This window comes from Solanum dulcamara, chromosome 7, assembly GCF_947179165.1.
Source record: "Solanum dulcamara chromosome 7, daSolDulc1.2, whole genome shotgun sequence".
NCBI classification, from domain to species: domain Eukaryota; kingdom Viridiplantae; phylum Streptophyta; class Magnoliopsida; order Solanales; family Solanaceae; genus Solanum; species Solanum dulcamara.
Genome location: NC_077243.1, coordinates 23,462,604 through 23,486,934, shown reverse-complemented (window position 1 = coordinate 23,486,934; position 24,331 = coordinate 23,462,604). Strand labels below are relative to the sequence as shown.

Here is a 24,331-nt window from a genome sequence, read left to right as displayed (position 1 = left end):
GGTCCTTTAGTCCGTCACTTTACTGGTTTTTTTAAAAAATATTTTTCCAGAAAAGCGATGGACAGAAGGACCCTGTCCGTCCCTTTTCTGGAAAAATTTCAGATAAACAAAGCGACGGACGGAGACTACATGTCCGTCGCTTTGTATTAAATAATTCCTTTTTTAAAAAAAATAAAACGACGGAGTCCGTCGTATTTGTTTATATATTTTTTTTAATTAAAAAAATTAGGAGCGACGCAGTTCGTCGCTTTTGCCGACCCTGTCCGTCGCTCCTTCAAAAGCGTCGAGCAAAAAAGCGACGGCAGTGACTGCGTCGCTTTTCCGTGGATTTTGACAAAAAAAGCGACGCAGTCCATCGATTTTTTGCATCGCTTTTTGGCAGTTTTTTAGTAGTGAGAGAAGGAGAGAGAGGATCACCTTGTTTTAGGCCTTGGAGGATGTGAAGAAATCATTTCTAGTTCCATTAATGATGATTGAATACCAGACATTATTGATGGTACCATAAACAAATTAATAACATTTGTATTAAAATCAAATTTCTTTAAAACTACACAAATGAAGAATCATGACATTCTATCATAAGCTTTAGCCATATCAAGCTTAAGCACCACATTGCCACCTAGGTTCTTAATCTTTATGCCCTGAACAATTTCTTGAGTAAATAGAATTTCTCAGTAATAAGTCTGCCTTTTAAAAAACCACTTTGATTTTCAGAGATCATGTTAGGGAGAAGGGGATTGAGCCTTTTGTATAAAATCTTAGTGATTATATTACAAGAAAAATTACTAAGACTTATCAGTCTAAGATCAGTGAAATTAATAGGGGAGTTAGTTTTAGGAATTAAGGCCAAAAGGATGTGTAAGAAAAATTTAGTCAGCGTTCCTTTTTTAAAGAAAAACTGAATAAATCTAACCATATCATCTTTAACAATATCCCAGCAAAATTGATAAAACTTACTTGAGTAGCCATCTGGGCCAGCTACGCTGTCGAGGCTCACAAGTTCTACCAAGGCCGGGATATGAAAGAGAGGATTCACTTTCCGAAATTCCAAGTGACATGATTCCTCCTTCAGAAGCTAAAGTTGAATGATCGAAGTCTCCTTTAGGTTCAGTCGAAGAGATCCAAGAGAAGTCATCAATTCAACCGGTCTCCCCTAAGATTGACCTTTTTTCCAAATAAATCGAACCTCGATACCACATTCATCAAAAAGATATGGCCATCTCTCTAGGTTGCACAACCCCTTGTCTAGGATAGCTTCTTTTATTTCAGCTTCTTGAAGACATTTAGCTATATGAAGATTATCCTCCAGATTCACACACTCTGGAATAACATCAAGAATGCTTTGATCAATTTTTCTAGGAGGAAGGTTGAACATGTATTCAAAATAATTGATAGCGGTCTTTGCGATCTTCTCATTGATGGATAATCATTTGCCCTTGTTGTTTTGATTCGTTGGAGACATAATCTTCTCCGTCTTTTCCTAATAACAGCATGAAAATATTTACTATTGGTGTCTCCAACTTCAAATCATTTAACTTTGGCCTTTTTTTTCAATAGAGAGTCTTGCGTGCTGAGCCAGTACATATGTTCGACTTCTCTTATTGAACTCATGTCTGCTTTCCTCTGATTTGTTAATAATATCCAAGTCTTCCATATGTTTTACTTTAGCTTCCTAAAGGCAGTGGCGGACCCAGGAATTTTATGAAGGGGGTTCAAAAAAAATTAAACACGCTAATCAAAAAGACAAGCTAAAGCGAAATATTGAACTCCATTTGCCACTGAGCTAGTCCTTTGGCTTATGCTCAGGGGGTTCAATGTTAAATATATACACATAAATTAAAAATTTTATCTTATATATACAGTGTAATTTTTTAACGAAGGGGTGAACCCCCTCAACATGCCTTGGGTCCGCCCCTGCCTAAAGGTCTGCTTGCTCGTTAACATCATCAATAACTTCCCTGGACTAATAAGAGAGTTTTTTATCAAGATTTTTGAGTTTTGTTGTAAGATCCACATTGGATTGCCACTGATATGATGGTGCCATACTTCCTTCACTACTTTTTGAAAATCTTCTTGAGTGGTCCAGAAATCCAAGAACTTGAAATACTTGTGCCCATTGATGTGCCCATTATTACAGCTAAACAACATTGGTTTATGATCAGAACCTGTTCTTGCCATATGTTTCATAAAGTTATTGGTGTATTTTTGAGTCCAGAGATCATTGATAAACACTCTATCCATTCTCTTCCAAATCCTTTTACTAGTCTTCCAACCATTACACCAAGTGTATTTGGAGCCTGTGTAGCCAATGTCTATCATACCACAAGAGTCCATACACTCCTTGAAATCAAAGCTTTTAGAATTTCTATGTGGTAATCCCTCTAATTTTTCTTCAGGATGAAGGATGACATTAAAGTGCCCTCCAATACTCCAATGCTTGTTGATAACCTTGTTTGGTCTTTCTAGGTTGTCCGACAACTCTTTTCTTTCAATTTTTGTGCATTTTGCATATACAGCAGTAACAAAAAAACTATTAGTGTTCTGATTCTTTTTTTTTTATCTCCATGGTAATGTGTTGTTCATTATCTTGAGTAATGGAAATAATTCAGTTATCTCTCCAAAAACATCATAGCTGACAATTAATATTGGATGTGCATTGGTTAAATCCAAGAAATCTCATGAAGCCTTCCGCTTTATTTTTATTGACCATAGGTTCAGATATAGCAATCATATCTACTTTGTGTTTGCAAACCATTCTTTTTAAGTCTTTGAATGGCCTTTTTAGACTCACCCCCCTAATATTCCATATAATTGCACTAATCATAAGAAATATCCATGGATATTGTTGCTTTTCCCTTCTCTGTAAACGGAGGGGCAGTGTTGTCTCTATTTTTCATTTTCTCTTTTGAAATTTTTTCTATGTCAGCTTCTTCCTCTCTTTATCGGGGATAGACCATTCTTATCACACCCCTCTTTCCAGTGTTGATTGGCATCACTATCTATATCTAAATTTTCACTGTGATCATAGTCTTTGCTGAAATCAGTTTTCTTTGTTTTCATTTCTCTATCTTCTGTATTTTCAACCATGTCTTGCGAGCTATCATTATGTATAATATTGTGGTTCCGATCCACAACCAAGTCGATGCCTTTACTATTTTTAATTGCTGAAGGAATATCAACAGATTGACTGTTAATAAATAACTCGTGTGTATTATCTCCTGTGCCTTCTCTTTTATCTTCATTGTACTTGTGATTTTGATCTTGAACCCTTGCCCTGTTATCTCCCACATCCTTAGACATACCAGGATCAGTAGTGCTATAGCTTTTTTCCTGAGTTGATTTTGCCTTTACTAAATTTGATTTTGGTGCTTTGCAAAAAAGTACAATTGAGACTGAATTATAGAATAAAACTTTAATTAGAAGAATATCTAATACCCAAAGAAAACTATACTTAATCGATCACATATAAACAAGTTATTATAATACATCTAAAATATGGAAAGATAAAATTACAAACATATAAATCAGTTACTTACCATTCTGAAAGTAATACAGCACATACTCTAAAAAGCATCTTAACCAATTAAGATTCCCAAAGTTCTCTGTTTTTCTACAAAACTTATAGTACTAAATTAAGTTTTTACAAATAAACTTATGTCTCGATCAGTATTTTAAAAGGCGTTTTGGGTAGGCCTCAGGGTGAGGCATAGTAAAAACGGACTTGAGCGATCTATGGAGGCGAAAGTATTGTGAAACGTAAGCCCCATCAGCCATGTCGGAATTAGAATTTTCATTAAACGGGTTAAAAATATGAAGAATTAAATACATAAAGAAGCCAAAGTAGGTTTAATAGCTACTATATATGCATAAAAAATAATGTTAATAATGTATAAATAATGTAATTTTTTATCGAAGGATGTTCAGATAAACCCCCGATTTATGGCTTAGCGGAACATTTTCATTTAAGAAATTCATCACAAACAATCTATCTCATCTATTACAGCAATCAACTAAGCATGAATTAAGTACACTTTTTCTAAAAGAAGATCAACAATATATAATACACTTTTTTTCTAAAAGAAGATCAACAATATATAATACACTTTTTTCCTAAAAGAAGATCAACAATATATATATTATTTATATAATTGTCGTTTTTTAATTACTTTAACCGTGAAGGGCAGCAAGGCTGTTGATCAAAGCCAAAGCATTACTCGTCAAATGTGCAACTTCAAGAATCTTTCCCCTCACAACTGTTTTAACTTTCCCATTCATCACTTTTCCGTCAAATCCCTCAGTACATGTATCCTCGGCCGTCAAGGCAGCACTCACCCATGTTTGAATATCATTCATTTTCAGATCAAAATATTTTCCACTTAGCTGCTTCATTTCCCCCAAAGATTTTCTAAGTTCATCGACTGTGTCACTTAATTCCTCTACACAGTCACGCATGGCGCCTATCTCTCTAGGCGTCATGCCTTGACCATGTGCCAACTTCAACATCATAGCGGATGTTGATTGGGCTGTTTCGAGGCTGACGGTGAGGGATTCATGTGCCAGAAGTAGAGGAGAAACTCCAATAGCACTTGAACGGCTTGATAATGAACTGAAACAGAGGTTTGGATAAGTTGTTGACTTACAAGATGTTCTTATAAATTCCATATTTGTTTTGGATCCCGCAGCTGGCCTTGCCGCGGAAACTGACTCCAAATAATTAGAAGTGATCAAGGCAACTAAAATAAGAAAAAATGTGAGGAAATAGACACCTTCCATCTCTCTTAATTATTTTCTCCAAGCCTTTTTTTTTATTGTGTGTGTCTCTCAAATAGCAAAAGTTAATTAGTCGAGTGATGATACATATGGGGATGCAGGATTCTGAATTTATAGAAAAGTTTTGTGGGTAATACAGATCAAATTAATTAAATACTAATAAAAAAAGGTTAATTTTCCTCCAGGTTTTCGCCTCAGTTCGAGTATGTGCCTCTGGCGTGCTGAGAAAGACATTCCTTGTAGGACCTTAGTTTCTTGTATGCACCGGTGGGGTGAGCCATAATTTGTGCAAACACGGATTTTGAAAACACCATCCGTGACTCAATTCTAAATCTTATACCCTACCAAATTAGTTAATACACACGATTAGGCAAATAGAAGCTGGTGCAATGTGATATGCATGTTACACTGTTAGGCTATAGAAGGTGCAATGTGATATGCATTTGTTGTCGTATTCTTCATTGTCATTTGAAGTGTTATAGCATTTGATTCTTCGGGAAGCATGCTAATTATACTTTTATTTAAATCAAACAGAGTTTATAACGATTGATAAGGAATGATTGACTTGAATATGAATTATTAATGGTATGATCTATTTGAACAATTGAACTTGTTTATTCTCAAACCTTCCTTGATAATAATTGAATAGATTGCATGAATATCTTATTTGAAGATTATGGTAGGAGTGAGAATTATTAAAATAATTCTTGTTTCTTAACAACACAATTCTTGTTTGGATTAATTACTCTCGCTTCTTCTAAATAAAATAAAATATGACAATTTATTCACAAAGTTGGAAAAATATTCAAAGGATTTATAATAAAATAGAATACCACGTTTCAACCTGTGACCCTAAAACAAAATTTGTATCTCATTTCGTACTTTATTGAAAAATATTCTTTGTTTAATTGAGAACGGTATTCTAACAAAAATTAAACCATCCACTCAGATACATCTCCTTAAAGTGTATAGAAGTTCACATTTTTTTTTCTTATTTGAATGTAGAGATTAAAGTATGTATATCCAAGGAGTTGAGCAAAATATATATCTAACAGTTGGTGGTGCACGTCGGAGGCTAATCACACATGCCTACTATATATGTATATGATTTGTACTAATGATGAAAATATATGGCCCAAAAGTAGTACTCCTAACTGTATGTACTTGGTAAGAGTTTAAATCTGAAGTAATTAGTGTATGACTCTCAAAATGACACATATATCATCAAGAGTTCATTATCATTTCGTACAAAAAGAAAAGGAAACGAATATAGATTTTTGTAGGTCCATTTTTTTCTTTCAATGACATCATCAAGTGTTCATTATCTTAGAAAGTTACTCCCTTTTGAAAGTCAAATAATATAAATTTTGATTAACGTTTTAAGATGTATTTTTTTTATTATATATATTAATACAAAAAATTACAATTTATAGTATTTTCGTATAGTTTTTTAATATCTAAATTTTTCTTTTAAAATATCGAATTAACTTTAAAAATTAGTCAAATTGACTCTTGAAAAATACAACAAATAACTAAAAAATACGGAGAAAGTATTATAAAGAATAATTTCAAAAATCTTCCTTCACTTTGGCTTTGTAACACGAACTTCTAATAAAAGTTTCTTATCAAATCAATACGCCGAACACGAACTGTATAGCTCCAAAATAATTTTTTGAAAAACTATTTTGATTTTTAAAAAATACATTTTAAAGCAGGCAAATTATAAATGCTTGGCCAATAGACTCAATATAGAGGATGGTTGGATTATTCTGCTCCTCTCTCCACCTTTTTCAAGTTTATATATATATATATATACATTTTAGGAAAATCCGTATTCACTATTGTACAACTCAGTCTCCCAAATTGCATTAGTCCAAGCCACTAGGAAAATAGGGTGCTGTTATGACAAGCATGGCAAAAGAGTGGAGACTTGCAAGTATACAAGTTGGATTTTGGAAAAGTTAAAGTAGGGACCATTAAAGGGCTTGCTCTGTCGGCCAAGAAGCCTTGTGGATAGCTATATTGAACAATTAAAAAAAAGGGATAAGGATTAGTTAGTATGCAGATGGTCTCTTATTCAAATTTTGGTCTAGCAAGTTGTATTGGTATTTAAATGTTGCATTATTGTGCCAAAAACAATGGATTTGTATTAACCCTGTTTGCAACAAATTTTAAAGTGATGAAAAATAAATTACAATCACAAATAAAATATGAAGAAACAAAAAATATTTTGTTGATAATCAATGTGGGTACAATTATGTTCCTCCCTTGATTCTTCTCTCTGGATTTCTCTGTGATTTGAGGGTTCTCAAACTAGCCAGGATGATTTGAACTTGATCTCTATGAAAGGATTTATAAATCATCTTCAAGTATTTAATTATCAAGAAGAGTTTGACATATTTTGATCTCTTTTGAATATTCCATGAATTTGTGGAATTTTTGAGATTTCTTTTCAAGTGAATATAATACCCTTTATATAGGCATGAGTTAAGATTTAGGGTAAAGTAGCCTTCAAGAAACCTTAACAAAAATATGACTAATCTTGTAGAGTCCTACAAAATTTTAATGTGTACAAACCCTTCATATTTTTAGGGCTCTTCTCTATGGTTTTCCCTTATTTTTGCAATTTAATTTTCCAGCAAACGAAATTCAGTATGGTATTTCAACATGTTCACGGCCAATGTGATGTTACAGTTGAAAGATACTAGAAAACGGACTAAGAACGTGTTTGGATTAGCCCTCAAGAGTGTTTGGATATTTCTAAAATGACTTTAAAAAATTAAAATTTAAAAATAAGTATCCCTATTTTTCATTTTTTAACTTAAAAATTACTAAAATTTGACTTTTTAAAAATTACCTTTAAAAAGTTACTTTTTGTAAGTTAAGCCAAATGAGCCCTAAACAAAGTGACAATTATAAATTTGAAGAAAATTTTGTAATTTGAGAAAAAATAAAAAAATTACATAAATACACATCTTATTTTGTTATAATTTTTAAAATTTCCTACCATTTAAAAAAATTACAAAAATCCCTGATCGGATACATCACTACCCTCTCTCATTTACACCCCTATCCTCTCTCGGATACATCCCTTCCCTTTCGAAAACATCCATCACCCCTCGGATACATCCCTATCCCCTCTCGGATATAACCCTATCCTTATGGATACATTTCTCCCATTAAGTGATGTATCATTCACAGTTCCTGAGCTATGTATCCGTAGGTAATGATGTATTCGAAATTCTATAAATTAAAGGGAAAAAAAATATATGATGTAATTAACTCTTAACACTATGAGATTCATGTAATAAGGTCCTTGTGCTGCCTTTCACTAAAAGTTCAAACTTATTGTACTCAAATTGTTGTTCGTTGCAAGTTCACTCCATCATTTGCGAAGGAAAATGGGGTCTTTATGACTATTTGATGACCGTTTCTCAAATAGTCAAAGGGCAAGCATAAGCGAAAGAAAATTTGACCGTTAAAAGTAATATACACAAGGAAATTTTGATGGATAAAATCACTTATAACGACAAAATTAGTTTTTGCCATCAAAAGTTTTTAAAATAGTAAAGGAAAAATGTTATATATAATGACTAGAATTAATGTCATTAATCTTTAATGATCAAGAGGTTTTTAATGATCAATGACGAGTGAATTTTTTTTTATCGGTATTAACTTATAACGATTGAATTTGATTTTTTAGTGACCAATTTTTTCTTCGCTGACCTATTTTCTTGTATTAACAAAGGGATCCAATATTTTATGGTTTCCCTTATTAGGTTCACAAGGAATGTGGTTGAAAGATACTAGAAGACGGACTAAATGAGAGTGACAGTGAAGGTTCATGTGCCGTCTTTGACTACAAGTTCAAACTTGGCTAGTCTCAAATTGTTTGTTTGTTAGTTAATTGGATATTCAAGTGACTTAATTTGACAAAGTGGCTGCTAAAAGTTAATATAGCAGCTTCCTAATTAAAGAAGAATACACGTCGGCTGTCGATAATATAAAATTGCCCCTAGTGGCAGATGGAACAAAATGAGATCAGCTAGAGGTGTTGAATGTATCTATAATTTACAAAATAATTTTAAAAAAAATGGATATTCTTTCTTTAGTTGAACTTGAAACTTGTGCCGCTTTTGATAAGAGGGGCATGTGCAATTCGAAAAGAAAATTGGTATTCCATCTACTTGGGCACCGGCTATATTTTATTCTTTCATACTATTGCTTCTAAAACTATATAATATAAAATAAACTTTTGTAGATATTTTCTTCGTTTGGTAACTGGCATGGAATTTGGAATCCTTCTACTATCTTGTCCGTCTCTTTATACTTCATACGTTAAATTCCTCCTAAAATGTGTTAAAACGGACTAAGTTTCGTTTATGAAAATTGGCAATTAAGAAAGAAAAAATAGAAATAAATAATGATAATTATATTTTAATAATTTGTGTGAAGGTTAGATTTTTTATAAAATTTAATGAGAAAGACATAATCTTGATTCTTCTCCTCAAGAGCTTTACTTTGTTCTATATCAACTCAAGAGCTTTACTTTATTTTATTTGTTAAAACTTCATTATGAATGTGGAGCCAAGCTTTGATCACAATCTCAGAGATATGTGATCTTGCGGTTCACAACTTGGAAACAAAGACTCCTTTATATGCGGAAGATTTGTGGATCACCACTGCAGAGTAGAGCTTTTCTATGTATTTCTCTTCTTCTTATTCCTCTTGTCTTTCTTTCTGGTCTTATGAAGACCCTTTTATATAGGTTTGAGTTAGGGTTTTGGGGTTATTTTGGTCTTCAAGTAATTTTAGAGGATCTTGGGCTTGAGCCTAGAAGAGCGTGAGTTTGGCTCGTCTTGTCAACTTAACAGACTGATCTAAATGTAATTTGAACTTTATTTAAGTCATATAATTTTAACTTAAATATTAATCCAACTATATTAATCAATAATTTAACTTGTTTAATATATCATGAATTTAAAAATGAATCCAAAATTTAATATGAATTTATCAATAAAATTTCACCATCCACAATATCCTTTAGTAAGTTTTATGATACAATTTCAAATTAATTTATCCAATAAATACTGAATGATTAAAAAAATTCTTGATAGAAGTCCAACAATCATGTTTTCTACTCTGAAATTGAGAATCACATGTGTAAGTTCAAATTCTCTTAGATGTTATTCTATGTTCAAAGTGGAATCTGCTATTAAATGTCCTTGCTAGGAAATACTCCATCTAGTTCTTATTATATAAATTTTCAATTTTTATATATAGTATAAAATGAATAATTTTTTCCATAATCAAGAAGGTATTGCTTCCTTTATTTCTTTTTACTGGATTCTTATTGACTTGATATTCTCTTTAGGAAATTATTTATTAGTGGTTTGTTTTTTTAATTTTTTTCCTATTGATTATGCTTTAGAAATCCAAGTTTTACTATTACTTTTTTCATCCCCCCAAAAATATCAATTTTGCAATTAAAATTTGTCTCAAAATAATTATCAACGAAAAAACTCAAGACAATAATTAGTACAGTTTAACAACTATACTCTTATGTTTAATAATTATTTCTTCTTAATAATGCTTAATTTCAAGAAACATCTAATAAATAGGGGCTTAGCAAATGATATTTTGTATTTATCATTTTTCTTAATGAGTGTAAAAATAGCTAAAATGACACTCCATGCATTTCAAAATAAGTGAATTGTTGAGACAATGCACACGCATTAAAAAAAAATTAGGACATAAATAGAATACTACTTTCCACTTTTGCCCTTTTAATTATTCTCAAACTACTCTTGAATATATAAATAATTCAAAGTAAAATCATAAATATGAACAATTAACTCTTCCTCTATCCCTAAATAAGTACTCCATTAATGGAGTGCGCGGATGAGGAAGAGAAGAGGATGCTTAAGGAAGTATATAAGACGACGAAGACAGAGAGGTGAAGATAAAAAAATGTATAGGCTCGCAAAAGCGAGAGAGAGAAAGGCTCGCGATTTCGATCAAGTGAAGTGTGTCCAAGGATGAGGGCGACAAGGTGTTGGTGACGGAGACCTGATCTATTAAGCAAAAATGGCAAACTTACTTCCACAAACTCTTAATCGAAGATGGAGACAAAGACATTGTGTTGGGTGATTTGGCGCATTCTGATAGACTACGGGACTTTGGGTACTGTAGGTGTATTAGGGTTGAGGAGGTTAGATGCACTATTAGCAGCATGAGGACCGGACCCGATGAGATTTTGGTGGAATTTTGGAAGAGAACAGACAAGGCGGGTGTGGAGTAGTTTACTAAGCTGTTCAATGTTATGCTTAAGACGGCAAGAATGCCTGAAGAATGGGAGTGGAATACAATGGTTCCATACAAGAACAAGAGTGATATCCAAAATTGTAATAATTATAGGGGTATCAAATTGCTAAGCCAAACTATAAAGGTTTGAGAAAGAGTGGTAGAGATGAGGGTGAGGAAATGAGTGTCTATTTCTGAGAATCAATTTGAATTCATGCCAGGACATTTGACTACTGAAGTCATCCACCTTATGCGGAGATTGATGGAGAAGTATAGGAAAAGGAAAAGGGGTCTTCATATGGTATTTATTGACCTTGAAAAGGCTTATGATAAAGTCCCGAGGGATATTTTTTGGAGGTGTTTAGAGGCGAAATGTATCTCGATGGTGTATATTAATGCGATAAAAGACATGTATGATGGAGCTAAGACTCGGGTTAGAATGATGGGAGAAGACTCGGAGCACTTCCCAGGGAAGATGGAACTACATCAGGGATCAGTTTTCTAGTGGAGATGGGGCTACATCAGGGATTAATCCTTAGTCCTTTCCTATTCGCCTTGGTGATGAATGAGTTAACGCGATCTATTCAGGAGGAGGTTCCTTGGTGTATGTTATTTGCAAACGACATAGTATTAGTTGATAAGACATATTACCCTAGATAGGAAGGAATGGAGGACCTATTAGGGTAGAAGGTTAGTAGCGGTGAGGGATTAGTGGAGGATCAACGTATTTTGTTGTGTATCATGTCTCTATTATTACACTATTTTGCTGTTAGTGTTGTTTCTTCATTGTAGACTTTCTTATTCATTGCTATGTTGTCTTCATTGTTTTTTTTTTACTTGAATTTGAGGCACTTGAGCCGAGGATCTTTTGAAAACAGCCCCTCTACCTTCTTGAGGTAGTGGTAAGGTCTGCATACACTCTACCCTCCCCAAACCCTACTCAGTGGTATTTCACTAGGTATATTGTTGTTGTTGTAACTATCTTGAAATTATCATGCACCTAGCTATGAGGGGCAAAACTAGAAGAAATTTCACTTATTTTGAAATGAATAACTTATTTAGGGATAGAGGAAGTAATATCTTATGTAGCTAATTAATAATAATGATAATATTGAGAAAATATAATAAAGTCCTCTTAATTTATCAGGATGGATAAGTAAAAATAAAAACCTATGTTTAGTAACTCAAGGAGTAATTTATTTATTATTTACAAATTTACCCCTAGTTAGATAATGAATATCATAATAAAATTATCTATAAAGGATGAGCCCAAGCTAAACACAACACATGATATTAGAGAAAAGGGAGTATGACTTTGAGCATCAATAAATTGTTTGTTTGAGACAGATTAGAATTTGGAATTTTCAAATGTGAATAGAATTTGGTACATCACAGATTTTGCTGCTATCGAAGCCCCCCTGTTACTACTTACTGCTCTCTTAAGCGTTCACATGTTATTCTCCACAAATTAATATTCCCTCTTCTTCAACTTTAATTGTTTACTATATTAAAAGTAGATTTTCATTAATATTTGTGCAGATTTATTCATTTGTGTTTATTGTACTTTTGTTATTAAATACTATTTAATATAAGCATTAAATTTAATATATTCAAAGCATAATATAATAATACTATCCTTATTATTTAATATTTTTAATGTGTATGTCAAATCAATAGTAGACAACTATTATTGAACGGAGGAAGTAGTAATAATTAACTTCACGTTCAGATTGGATCTCCTTTTATAACTTTACTCTCCGGTATTTGTCGCCTTCACAAACAGAAACAGATTTTTGCCCACTCGCAGATGGAGACAACCACATAAACCAAAGTTAAAAACGAAACCATAATTTCTTGATCCAACGTGCAATGTGAATCGACTCTTTTTTAAATGTCAGAATTAATGAAGAAAAATGTAATGCTGGGATTTATTGATAAAGAAACAATCGAAATCCATTCATACTGGTGGTTGTGTATATGTATTTTAGATTAAAAATTGAGAATACTCCAATTTCAAGTAGTCCGTGCTATCCACCTTTTGCTTTTTGCTTTTTTCATTTTTTGTGGAACAATCAATATGTCGAACACAAACCCGTGATTGCATAATGAGTGGATATGAACGATAACAATTATTCCATCTGACGTAGTTTAATTTTAGAACATTTTTTTTTAAAAAAAACGACTTATAAAATTTGCATCTAAAATAAATCATATATATTTGTATAACTATAAATAATTTCATTAACAATAAAATGAGCATTTTAAAATTATATTGTTATTGAATATAGAAATACATCATCTTTTTTGACATCGATTAAAAATAAAAGTGAATCATATACATTGGAACGGAAGCAGTATTATATTAAAGGTAAGGAACATTGCATCCTTATAAGCAAGTGCAAGGACCTTTTCCCCACCATTCATCCCCAATCCTTTTTCCCCCGTGATTTGATAATGGATTCCTCTCCAAATTGCCATGGCCTTGCAGCTATTAGCATTTCATTTTTCTACTTCATTTTAATAACATCGACATTGATATGTTCATCAACAACAGCAACAAGAGACCTTGCCACAAAATCAGAACTCAACGATGCATCTGATTTCATTAAGACCTCTTGTGGAGCAACATTGTACCCCAAATTATGCATTGAAACACTCACACCTTACTCAAACTCCATCCAAACAAGCCCTATGGAATTAGCCAATTCAGCACTCACAGTGAGCTTAAAAGGAGCTAAATCTACCACGAACAAGATCTCGAAGATGTCCAAAGAGGAGAGCTTGGGTCCAGCAGAAGCACATGCCTTAACAGACTGTGTGGAGAACATGGAAGACTCTGTAGATGAACTACAGAAGTCATTGTTGGAAATGAAGGATTTGAATGGACCAGATTTTGAAGAGAAAATGGGGAATGTAATGACATGGGTAAGTGCTGCTTTGACAGATGAAGATACTTGTATGGATGGATTTCAAGAAAATTCTGCTATGAATAGGAAAGTTAAGGCCACTATTAGGAATTATATTGTTAATGTGGCACAGTTAACTAGCAATGCTTTAGCTCTTACCAAAAATCTTTCATCTTCTTAGCACATTACATTGTACTTCGTTCAGCTGCTTTCCTTTTCCCATTTTCGAAAACAAAACAGAGATTCTCTTCTCTATTTTCCGTTTTCATCGGGAAAATCTTTGTGGATGCCAACATCTTCTTGGATTCAGAGGTGAGTTTAGGATTCGTAGAACATGGTACACTACTAAAATAAAAGAAGAAAAAAATGTTTTAAGTGAGAATTTATCTCTAGTCGTCGGATTTACTGTTGTTTTTATTCAATTAAGTATGGATAGCGATATTATTAAATCAAATTTGTAAGTGAAGACAATTTTGTTTAATTTTCACATCCGGGTATTTTGACCCTTTTATGTTATAACTAAAAAAATAAAATCATTCAAACTCAAAAAAGTAAATAATGACGAAAAATGGACTTTCTCACAATCAAGATTTTCCTTGCAAGCCGATTCCCCAGCTCCTGAATAGGTGCTGCAAATCTAACTCTATCTAATTCACTCTCTTTCTTCTCGCTCGTATCGTATACTTTTTCTTGTTCAAAGTGTATCCGCACTGATGAAGTTGAATATAAATACTTAATATCATATGAGTCTTACTATATAAAGAATTAACACCTAACAGCCAAGTGGATCAAGGCAGTGGATTGTGAATCCACCACGCGCGGGTTCAATCTCCGTCGTTCGCCCATGATGTTTATTCGCCCACTCCTTCACAGAGCGATGAGGAGAGAGCTGCTCTGCGAAGCTGGGCGTTCAGTGTTCTTATGGAGGAAGCATACTAGAAAGAGAATTGAAAGGGCCTTCAAAAAAGAGCGAGGGAGTGATGGGCAACCTTCTAACAAGGATGATGAGCGACAATGACATGAATTCAATACTAATAAAAAAGGTAAGCCCGCCGCTGAAAGAGACCGAAGAAGGTTGGTGTGGCTAGCTGCGAAATATGCATACCCAACGAGTACTACCCCTTTTGCTGATTACGCCCTGCCTCCGACTTCTTTAGCCACTTCTGCATCTGTCGTATTCGGGAAAGCTTGCTTCGTGGCGGAGCATTTAGCAATGCCAGCAGCCTGGTGAGGGCTGGCTGTCTGAGGACAGGTTAAGGCAGGGGTGAGATAGGCAAGAGGTAGCTTGCTTCCAAGCCGTCCCGGCCTCGAGGAATCAAGAGATCTTTGCCGGTGCTGACTTGGATCTCGGGTGTCGAACGGATAGCAGCATCGCATTGAGAATTGACTCGTCGGATTAACCACTTAGATGGAGAGTTCCCCATATTCCATTTCATTGGCAACTGAAATAGATCTAAACGGATTGCTTGGTACCCAGGGCTTCAAATTTAGTTTTTAGGGGGGGAATGAAAAAAAGTAAATAAAGACCTTAGCCAAAAGCAAGGGATTCCCGGGGCCCGAACGAGAGCATTTCACATCCGGGTATTTTGACCCTTTTATGTTATAACTAAAAAAATAAAATCATTCAAACTCAAAAAAGTAAATAATGACGAAAAACTTGCTGGAAAGTCACATAAGCAACCCACATCAGAATAAAAAGGGCAAACAGTTTCCTATATCAATGTGAATTCAAATTGAAGCACTGTACAGGGCAAATCGACAAACCGAATCAAATCAGAAAAAAGACCCGACTAGTGGTTTGGTTTGACTTGGTTTGGTGTTTGGAAAAAAACCCGACCATTATAGGGTTGGTTTGATTTTAACTAAAAAAAGTCAAACCGAACCCAAACCGACCCGATTATAGATATACTACTTTTAAATTATGTTATATATAAAAATATTTATTAAAATATAATTTATAAATATTTTTTTAAAATTTTTCATAATTTTTGTTTTCTTTCTTACATTTAGATTTGGACTTGAGAAACTATCTAAATAATATACAAAAAAGTCCATCTTATAAAGTTAAAACTTCAAACAGTGTTCTCTCCATCTTATATATTGATATTTTGTACTAGAACTCTTTTTAAGAAGCACTGTTTTGTGTTTTTTATTAGATACTATGAAAAATCCGAGAAATCCGAAAAAACTCGAGAAAAATTGATATCGAAAAACCAACTTTTATTGATTTGGTTTGATATATAGATTTAATAACCCAACACAAATGATTTGATTTGGTTTGTAAAAAATCTGAACTAACTCGGTCCATGTACATTCCTATGAAGCACAATGAACCACAATACAAAGAAAACCAAACCTGTCTGAACCAAGCCTTGCATTGCCATGTTTGGGCCTTAGATACAAAGCCCAACATATTCAAATTATAGGGCAAGTTACACCCCTGGCCAGTCGGCCCTTTTTTTTTCAAACAAAATAGTCATTATTTTTTCTCTTACCAAAAAATTGCCAATGAGCCACTCGGCTGTGCAGAGCCCATTATTTTTTTTAAAAATAAATTGTTGATTTAATTTTTTTTTGCTTCCTTTTTGTTTTTTCTTTTATAATTGTTACACTTTTTTTTGAAAAAAATAAATATTTATGTCGTTTTATTTTTTGTTTATCCTTTTATTTATTAAGGTGAGATTGCATGATAGTCAAATAAATATCGATACATTATATAATTATATATATGATATCGATACATGATTATACACATTTATACAATCTCAATATATTACATATACACTACATAATTATTTATACATCATATATACATATTTATACATTATTTATACAATATTGATACACATTTATACAACATATATACAATATCAATACATTACATAACTATTTATACAATATCGATATATATACACTACATAACTATTTATACAATATAATACATTACATAACTATTTATAAAAATTGAAACATTACATGTACACTACATAATTGTTTGTATATTATATATATATATATATATATATATATATATATATATATATATATATATATATATGTTTTTACACTATTTATACAATATTGATAGATGAAAAAAATTCCATGAAAGAAGTTTTGAAAAAAAAAGATATATTTTATTTTTAAAAAGCAGCAAAAAAAATAGCAAAATAATATTTTTTTAAAAAATCACCCCTGCAAAGAAAAAATGAAAAACGAAAGGAAAAATTACACAAAATGAATCCTTTAAATAAACTATTTACCACTCCATATCCCTTCCCTAAATAATTCCTTTATATACCCCTTCAACCAAACTAATTACCCCTGTACCCCTTTTAATTATTTTTAAATTCGTGCGCTGACGTCAATGTTCATCCTACATGATACCGCTAGGGTATCATATACCGATGGAGTATCACAGAGGATTAAGCCCAGTTCTATATGATATCTTATTTATTAAATTAATTAGTAAATATATTATTTGTGATACTCCGTCGTTATGTTGATACCTGCAAAGGAAAAATGAAAAACAAAAGGAAAAATTACACAAAATAGATCCTTTAAATAAACTATTTACCACTCCATATCCCTTCCCTAAATAATTCCTTTATATACCCCTTCAACCAAACTAATTACCCATGTACCCCTTTTAATTATTTTTAAATTCGTGCGCTGACGTCAATGTTCATCCTACATGATACCGCTAGGGTATCATATACCGATGGAGTATCACAGAGGATTAAGCTCAGTTCTATATGATATCGATATGGTATCAACATAACGACGGAGTATCACAAATAATATATTTACTAATTAATTTAATAAATAAGATTATGATTTTAATAATTTTCTCTTAATTATTTTATTTTTATTTCTTAAAAAAAGAGTTCAATCCTATATGATACCGTCATACCGATAAGGTATCAATATATAATTATGGTATCATTGAGGATTTCAAAAGTGTCTCATTAAGGATTTTCAATATCATTATAATATACGAATATACTATAGTAATATCATTCATCTAATATCGAATGACTTAGGAAAACCTTTATGTGATGGTATCATTCAACATTTGTATAAAACAATCCTTTATGATTATATGAAACGATCCTTAGTGATATCATGCCAGTAGATGATGGTTTTTTCATGAAGATGTAGCTGAAGGATTGAATTAAACATCAATGATACTATGAAAGTATATAGATATACTATGGTGGTATTATTAAGGACTGAAACAACCTCAATGATACCATGTCAGTATATTGATAATGCAACAATATCTTTGTCGCGAATCTCATGTCTTGGGGGGTATGAATTGTAGAGGGGTATTTGTTTGTAATTATTTTGCTTTTATGGGACATGAACTTAATTTTACCAAAAGAAAAGTAAAGAAAGCAAGAAAGGCCTAATGGCCTTTGGCCGAATTGAGCCATGGAGTGTTCAGCAAAAAAGATCTAATGGTCTTGGACCGAATTAAGCCTTGTAGTGTCCAACCCATGGCCTCTTTTTGACTATTTTTAGTGTAAATGAAAACATGACTATATTTTTTGTAACATATATGAAATAAACCCAACAATATATCATAGCTCAATTGCAAAATAATGAATCACACCTGATAGCTTGTTTGAAGAATTTCTGTAAGTTTTTTTATGGGTTACAAGTCGTTCATGTAGTTCGACTTGATGTGACACTATCCGATCCAAAAGAAAATAGTTTCTGATAAAAGAATTAGGGCTGGGCGTTCGGTATTCGATTCGGTATTTTCAAAGTTTGGGTTCGGTAATTCGGTAATTGGTATTTCAAAGTATATACCAAATATTGAACTTTTAAACTTCGATTCGATAATTCGGTAATCGGTAAATCAAAATTCGGTTCGATACAGTATTCAGTAATACCATATTGAAGTCGAAGTCCACACGGAATATGTTAATACATCATATTCACAATAGCAACAATAAAAGATGTGAAAATTTTTAATAACAAACTAAACAATGATGTTGCCTTCTTAGAAATGCACATAGTGATCTCAAATTTGCCTTTGCTGTCCCTTTAGGTACAGGTTCTAACAACCAAGCTGAAATTAAAGTTGTTGCCTTCATTTTTTTTGATTTTCTACACTAGTATAGTTTCTTTTTGTATCCATCTTCTGTGCAGGTACCTGCAACATCACTTTGAAGCTGCAGCTTGATGTGAAGGATCACCTCTCAGATTGGTTATCTTGATTCTTGCAGTTGCAGAGCTGCAACATCCAACTCCAAGCAATAACTTGCTGAGCTGCAGAGCTTCAACTCTAAGCAACAACTCTTCAAGGAACTTCACATTTCAGACTTGCAGCACCACCAAAGTTGTTGCAGTTGAGTTTCCATAAGTGCAACATACAACAACAACATCCAACAACAACAACAAACACCTGCAGGCTGCAGCAACAACAGTAACACTTGCAGCAGCTACACAACAACAACAACAAACAACAGATCTCAACAACAACACCTGCAGCAGCTACACTACAGCAACAACACACAACAACAGTAACAAACAACAACACTCAACAACAACACTTGCAACAACTATCATAATGCGGCGAAGCAGATCTTGATTCTATAGCTTTCCTCTTCACAGTCACTGAATGTTGTTCAACTTCCGGTGTTGAATCAAGAGACTCAGTAAGAGCTAGAGGTGCGCTTTCACTGACATTGGTTGTTCGACTTGTTTCATCTTCAATCTAAACATAGAAGAGATTACAAATGTTATAAGTTATAAATTGAAAGTGTAAAAGGAAATATTCAACTCCTTAAATTCGATGTGATAAAAATAAAAATAAGCTAATCAAACATTCCGTTCCACCTAACAAGCTCAAGCAAATCTGTAAATTGCTAATTCATTCTAGGTTACAGAAGAAAAAAGCACAATATATGAAACTCCCCTTCACCTTCTGTCTTATAAATCAAACATACAACTGCTTAAGAGTAATACCAAAAAGTAGTCGGGCAAATGGACATTTCAGAAATTGAGTATTAGCCCAACTATTGAAACTGTTCATCAACAGTTTTCAAGACAAATTTTGAACTACAATGACTATTAATGAATTGAACTCAAAATAGAAAGTTTCAAGAATTCACAACAATCATTCATTCGGTAAGACTATTAAAAAAGAGGAGAAGAGAAGAAGGAAGACTGGAAGAGGAAGAGGAAGAGGAAGAGGAAGAGAAGAAGCAAAGAGAACTTATCTTCAAGAATTCACAGCAATCATGCCATGTTTCTTAGCTCCTTCTACATCAGCTAAATGTTGTAATCAATAATAGCATACCCAGAGAGTGAATCTAATATAGGACCAACAACTCTATAGAAAAATCATGGTCGATATATGCATCCAGATATACACAAACATACATATCTCACAAGCATAGAGAGGTATGGAAGTACTGAAGTATTGAGGTCTTAACAGCGCCGTAGGTGAAGGTGTGAAGGCATGAAGCGGTGAAGGTGAAGGCGTGAAGCAAAACTCAGAACTCACTGAAGTATTGAGGTCTTAATGTTAGGGTTAGATAAGTTAAATGACAATTGGGCTGGACTTAAATTATAACAATGGGCCTATAGCCCTTTATGTTTAAAATGAGTCTTCTAGGCGGCCCAACAAATTTAATTTCGGTATTCAGTATTTACCGAATACCGAATGATATAATTATAAATACCGAATATCGAAACCAAAATACCAAAATGTTAACTTTCGGTATCGAATACCGAACTGAATTATCGAATACCGAAATACCAAAATAACCGGTTCAATTCGATAATTCGGTTTTCGATATTTTATGTCCAGCCCTAAAAAGAATCAACACAAATTTAAAATGAGGAGGGAACAATTACAATAAAGTTAACTGTTAACTGTTATATTCCTCTCTTTTAAATTTGTCCTTCATTTTCAGATACAAGGACGAGAGTAAGAAACTAGAGAATATTAAAATTTTGTTTCTCAAAATAGACATCAATCAAATAGTGATAAAAGACATTTAATTTATGAAATTATGCTTTGTTTCCTTGAGATTCAAAGAGTGATTTGAAGCAACTTAATTTCAGTAGAAAAATCAACAACTTTCGCTGTAATATAAGGTACACATTCATTGATTTTGCTCCAAATTTATTGCAATGGCATCAGAGCAAAGGTTGATTGTTATGTGTTTGCGAAATTATTGTTGAAATAAATCACATAAATATTTTATCGACCTTCTTTTTTTAGCAGTGTAGAAATCCTTGAAATAGTATATGAACTTACCTGCTAGATTGGAAATTGGATCTAGTTATAGATCTAAAACTACTTCATTTATTTTTGAAATCTGATCTGAAAAAATGATTATATCTATCCTCTGTTTTTTTTAGAAGAGGATAAGTTGAAAGAATGTTTTTCTATGGAGATTAGTTATTGATGAGGAAAAGTTTTCCTCAATAAGAAAACGTGCAAAAGCATATCTTTTCTTGATTCCTTTATAAAAAAAACTTGTAAATAGTACAGTGCTTTTACTAGCTTTTGTCATCTTCGTATACTTTATTTATTATATATAGTACTAAATCAATAGTGATAATAAATATTTGTACTATCTTCTTTAATTAGAAATCATGTAATATTTCTTTTGGGGAGGGGAGGGGGAATGAATTTATATTATATATATATATATATATATATATATATATATATATATATATATATATATTTTGTAATAATGAAGTATGAGAAGTTGTTTCTTGTCAACTTGTGATTTGGAAAATTTTATAGTGCCTATGTTCCTTCATTTTTATACTTTAAGGGTAATAATATGGTACAAAGTACAGTGATACTTCCTTTAGTTTTTTATGTTAGTAAAAGTAATTCTTATACGTTTTTTTAAACGGGTCTTGCATATAGTCAAAACTGATTTTGATTTTGACTTTTATATTAATGAACAAGAATTTTATTAATAGTCATATGCTAAAATATGTGTACATTTTTTGGTTGTTTATATATGTGCACTAAATTGGTCTTGAAATAAATTTTATTCCCTAAGCCTTAAGTTGTTTGTTTTGATTTTGCCTTCTATCAGAAATTTGGGACATTCGTTGTCACATTAAATGGTTCTAACCATATTTCTGATTTCTTGTTTGCATTTCAGATATGGTTGAATGGGAATTTGCTCATATTGCTCCAAGTGGGAGTGGTACTGATAGAGGAGCAAAAAAAATCGTAGAAGATTGCGACGAAAAAAGGATTAAAATCGAAAACGATTCAGATTCAGAGCCTGAAGTCATAAAAAATGACTCAAGAAAAAATCTAAACAAAGATAAAATAGCCTATAAAAGGGAAGAAAGAAGGCTTTATAAAAAGTTTTAAAATATTAAAATCGATTCATTTGAACAATTACCAATATTTCTCAATTTGTTTTTGATTAAAATTAATGAGATATATGACTGTTACATATATGTTGAAGATTGGTATGGGCTAGGTATTCTGTATAGTTCATTACCAGATTATTGGAAGAATGAACTAGCAGACATCTATCACGATTTTGGTCCTAATGAAACACTGTGGAGGTTCACATTGACTTTTGAAGCTAGATGACCAGCGTGATCCCATAGAAATAAAGTCTAATATTTAGAATCTTGTTATGTTTTACATATTATGTAATGAACACCTTTGTTTATATTTAATATGAATATATGATTTTTATCCTATTTTACATTATTGAATGATGTAAATTATTTGATTGAAAAATTCTTGTAAATATAGTCTTTAAAATATTAAAATACACATTAAAAAATTTGTTTCTTAATTTGGTTAAATATTTAGTTAGTAGATGATGATTGGATACTTACGTATCTTTTCGATTTTATACTAAATATGAAACCTTCATGAGAATTAATTTGCGTGAATGTGCATGTCACATTTATAATTGATTAAAATTTTTTGTGTGATTGTCTCTTAATTACAGACATGGCATCAAAAAGTATTATTGCTGACTTAAACAAAGGTGAAAAATTGAACGGTGACAATTATGACAATTACAAGAAGCGTCATGATCAAAATATCAAACAACACCTTAGGGTGATGTCAAACATGACAGCCCAACTCAAAAGTGTTCATGTTCTCTCATATGAACAAAATATTTAGGTAGTGATCCGGTCTCTTCCCAATAATTGGGAACATTTGAAGGTTAACTTGACCCATAATGATAGTACCAAAACCTTCTCTAATGTTGCCCGCCATGTTGAACTTGAAGATTAGCAGCTTGGTGTTGTTGCTAATACCTTTGTGGTAGAGTAAAGTGGTACAAAGTCTTCAAGATTCAAGCGCAAGAAGAATTGGAAAAGAAATAGGAAGAATAAAGAGACTGGAGAAGGACCCTCTAAGAAACAGAAGAAACCAAATTCCAAGAAGGAAAAATATTTTTTCAAGAAGAGAGACAAGAGTAAAATGAAGTGCTATAATTTCTAAGTTCTAGGGCGTTTTGCTCGTGAATGTACCAAGCCCAAAATGTAGCATTTCTAAACGCAACTCTAAGTGCTTCATATGTTTCTAGCACTTCTTTATTAACTGAATCTTATCCTCTGTAGATTGTAGACTCAGGATCCATTGACCACGTGAGTCAAGATCGAGACACATTTATGGAGTTTAGAATTTCACCTAGATCAAGGTGGATCTATGTTGAAATTAATGCTAGACTAGAAGTCAAAGGAATAGGCACTTGCAAAGAGGAATTGCGTGGTGGCCGATCCTTGATGTTGCATGATGTCCTATATGCTCCAAAGATTTGACGAAACTTAGTATCTGTGTCTGTTCTTCTATATCTTGGTTTTGATTTGTTTTTTAGTCGCAATGATATTAGAATAACTCTAGATAATATTTTATATGATTTTGGACTTCGTTATGATCGTTTTATCATTTTAGATTGTAATCCTTCAACTTATGACTATTATGTTGATCGTTGTGTAATGACATGTTATTAAAGTAACAACAATATATAAACTAGTTTATCTTACTTTTTCTTGTTCTTTTCCATTTCTCCTTCCTCAAATATAAGCAACAACTCCCACCATTGATTGCTTGATGAATCTAATACACTCACACAGATTTGCATTATTAGAAGTACTTGGAATATTTTTCTATCCACTTGAAACAGAATTCTCACAAATTTGAATAGGAGTGTGATCACCCAAATATTCATCCTCTACTACTGCATTAGTGAGGATGGTCACACCTTTCAAATCAGCCTTCAAGACATCAAGGATCGTGTCCTTACCTTCGTCCGCATATGACTTAAATGTTGCCATGTAATTTTGATTGATCTCATGGATAGTAAGGATAAGAAATGGGTGCACAGTCT

General features: G+C 32.6%; 2 protein-coding genes across 2 annotated transcripts; one reads left to right on the top strand and one right to left on the bottom strand.

The window, feature by feature from the left end:
• Positions 1–3,861: 3,861 nt before the first annotated feature.
• LOC129895157 (pectinesterase inhibitor 11) lies at positions 3,862–4,862 on the bottom strand. The gene has a single exon (XM_055970819.1). It carries the CDS (start codon positions 4,771–4,773, stop codon positions 4,168–4,170), a length of 606 nt encoding a protein of 201 aa, XP_055826794.1. The 5' UTR covers positions 4,774–4,862; the 3' UTR covers positions 3,862–4,167.
• Positions 4,863–13,451: 8,589 nt separating this feature from the next.
• Positions 13,452–14,361, top strand: LOC129895386 (21 kDa protein-like). The gene has a single exon (XM_055971098.1). It carries the CDS (start codon positions 13,528–13,530, stop codon positions 14,158–14,160), a length of 633 nt encoding a protein of 210 aa, XP_055827073.1. The 5' UTR covers positions 13,452–13,527; the 3' UTR covers positions 14,161–14,361.
• The last annotated feature ends 9,970 nt before the right edge of the window (positions 14,362–24,331 follow it).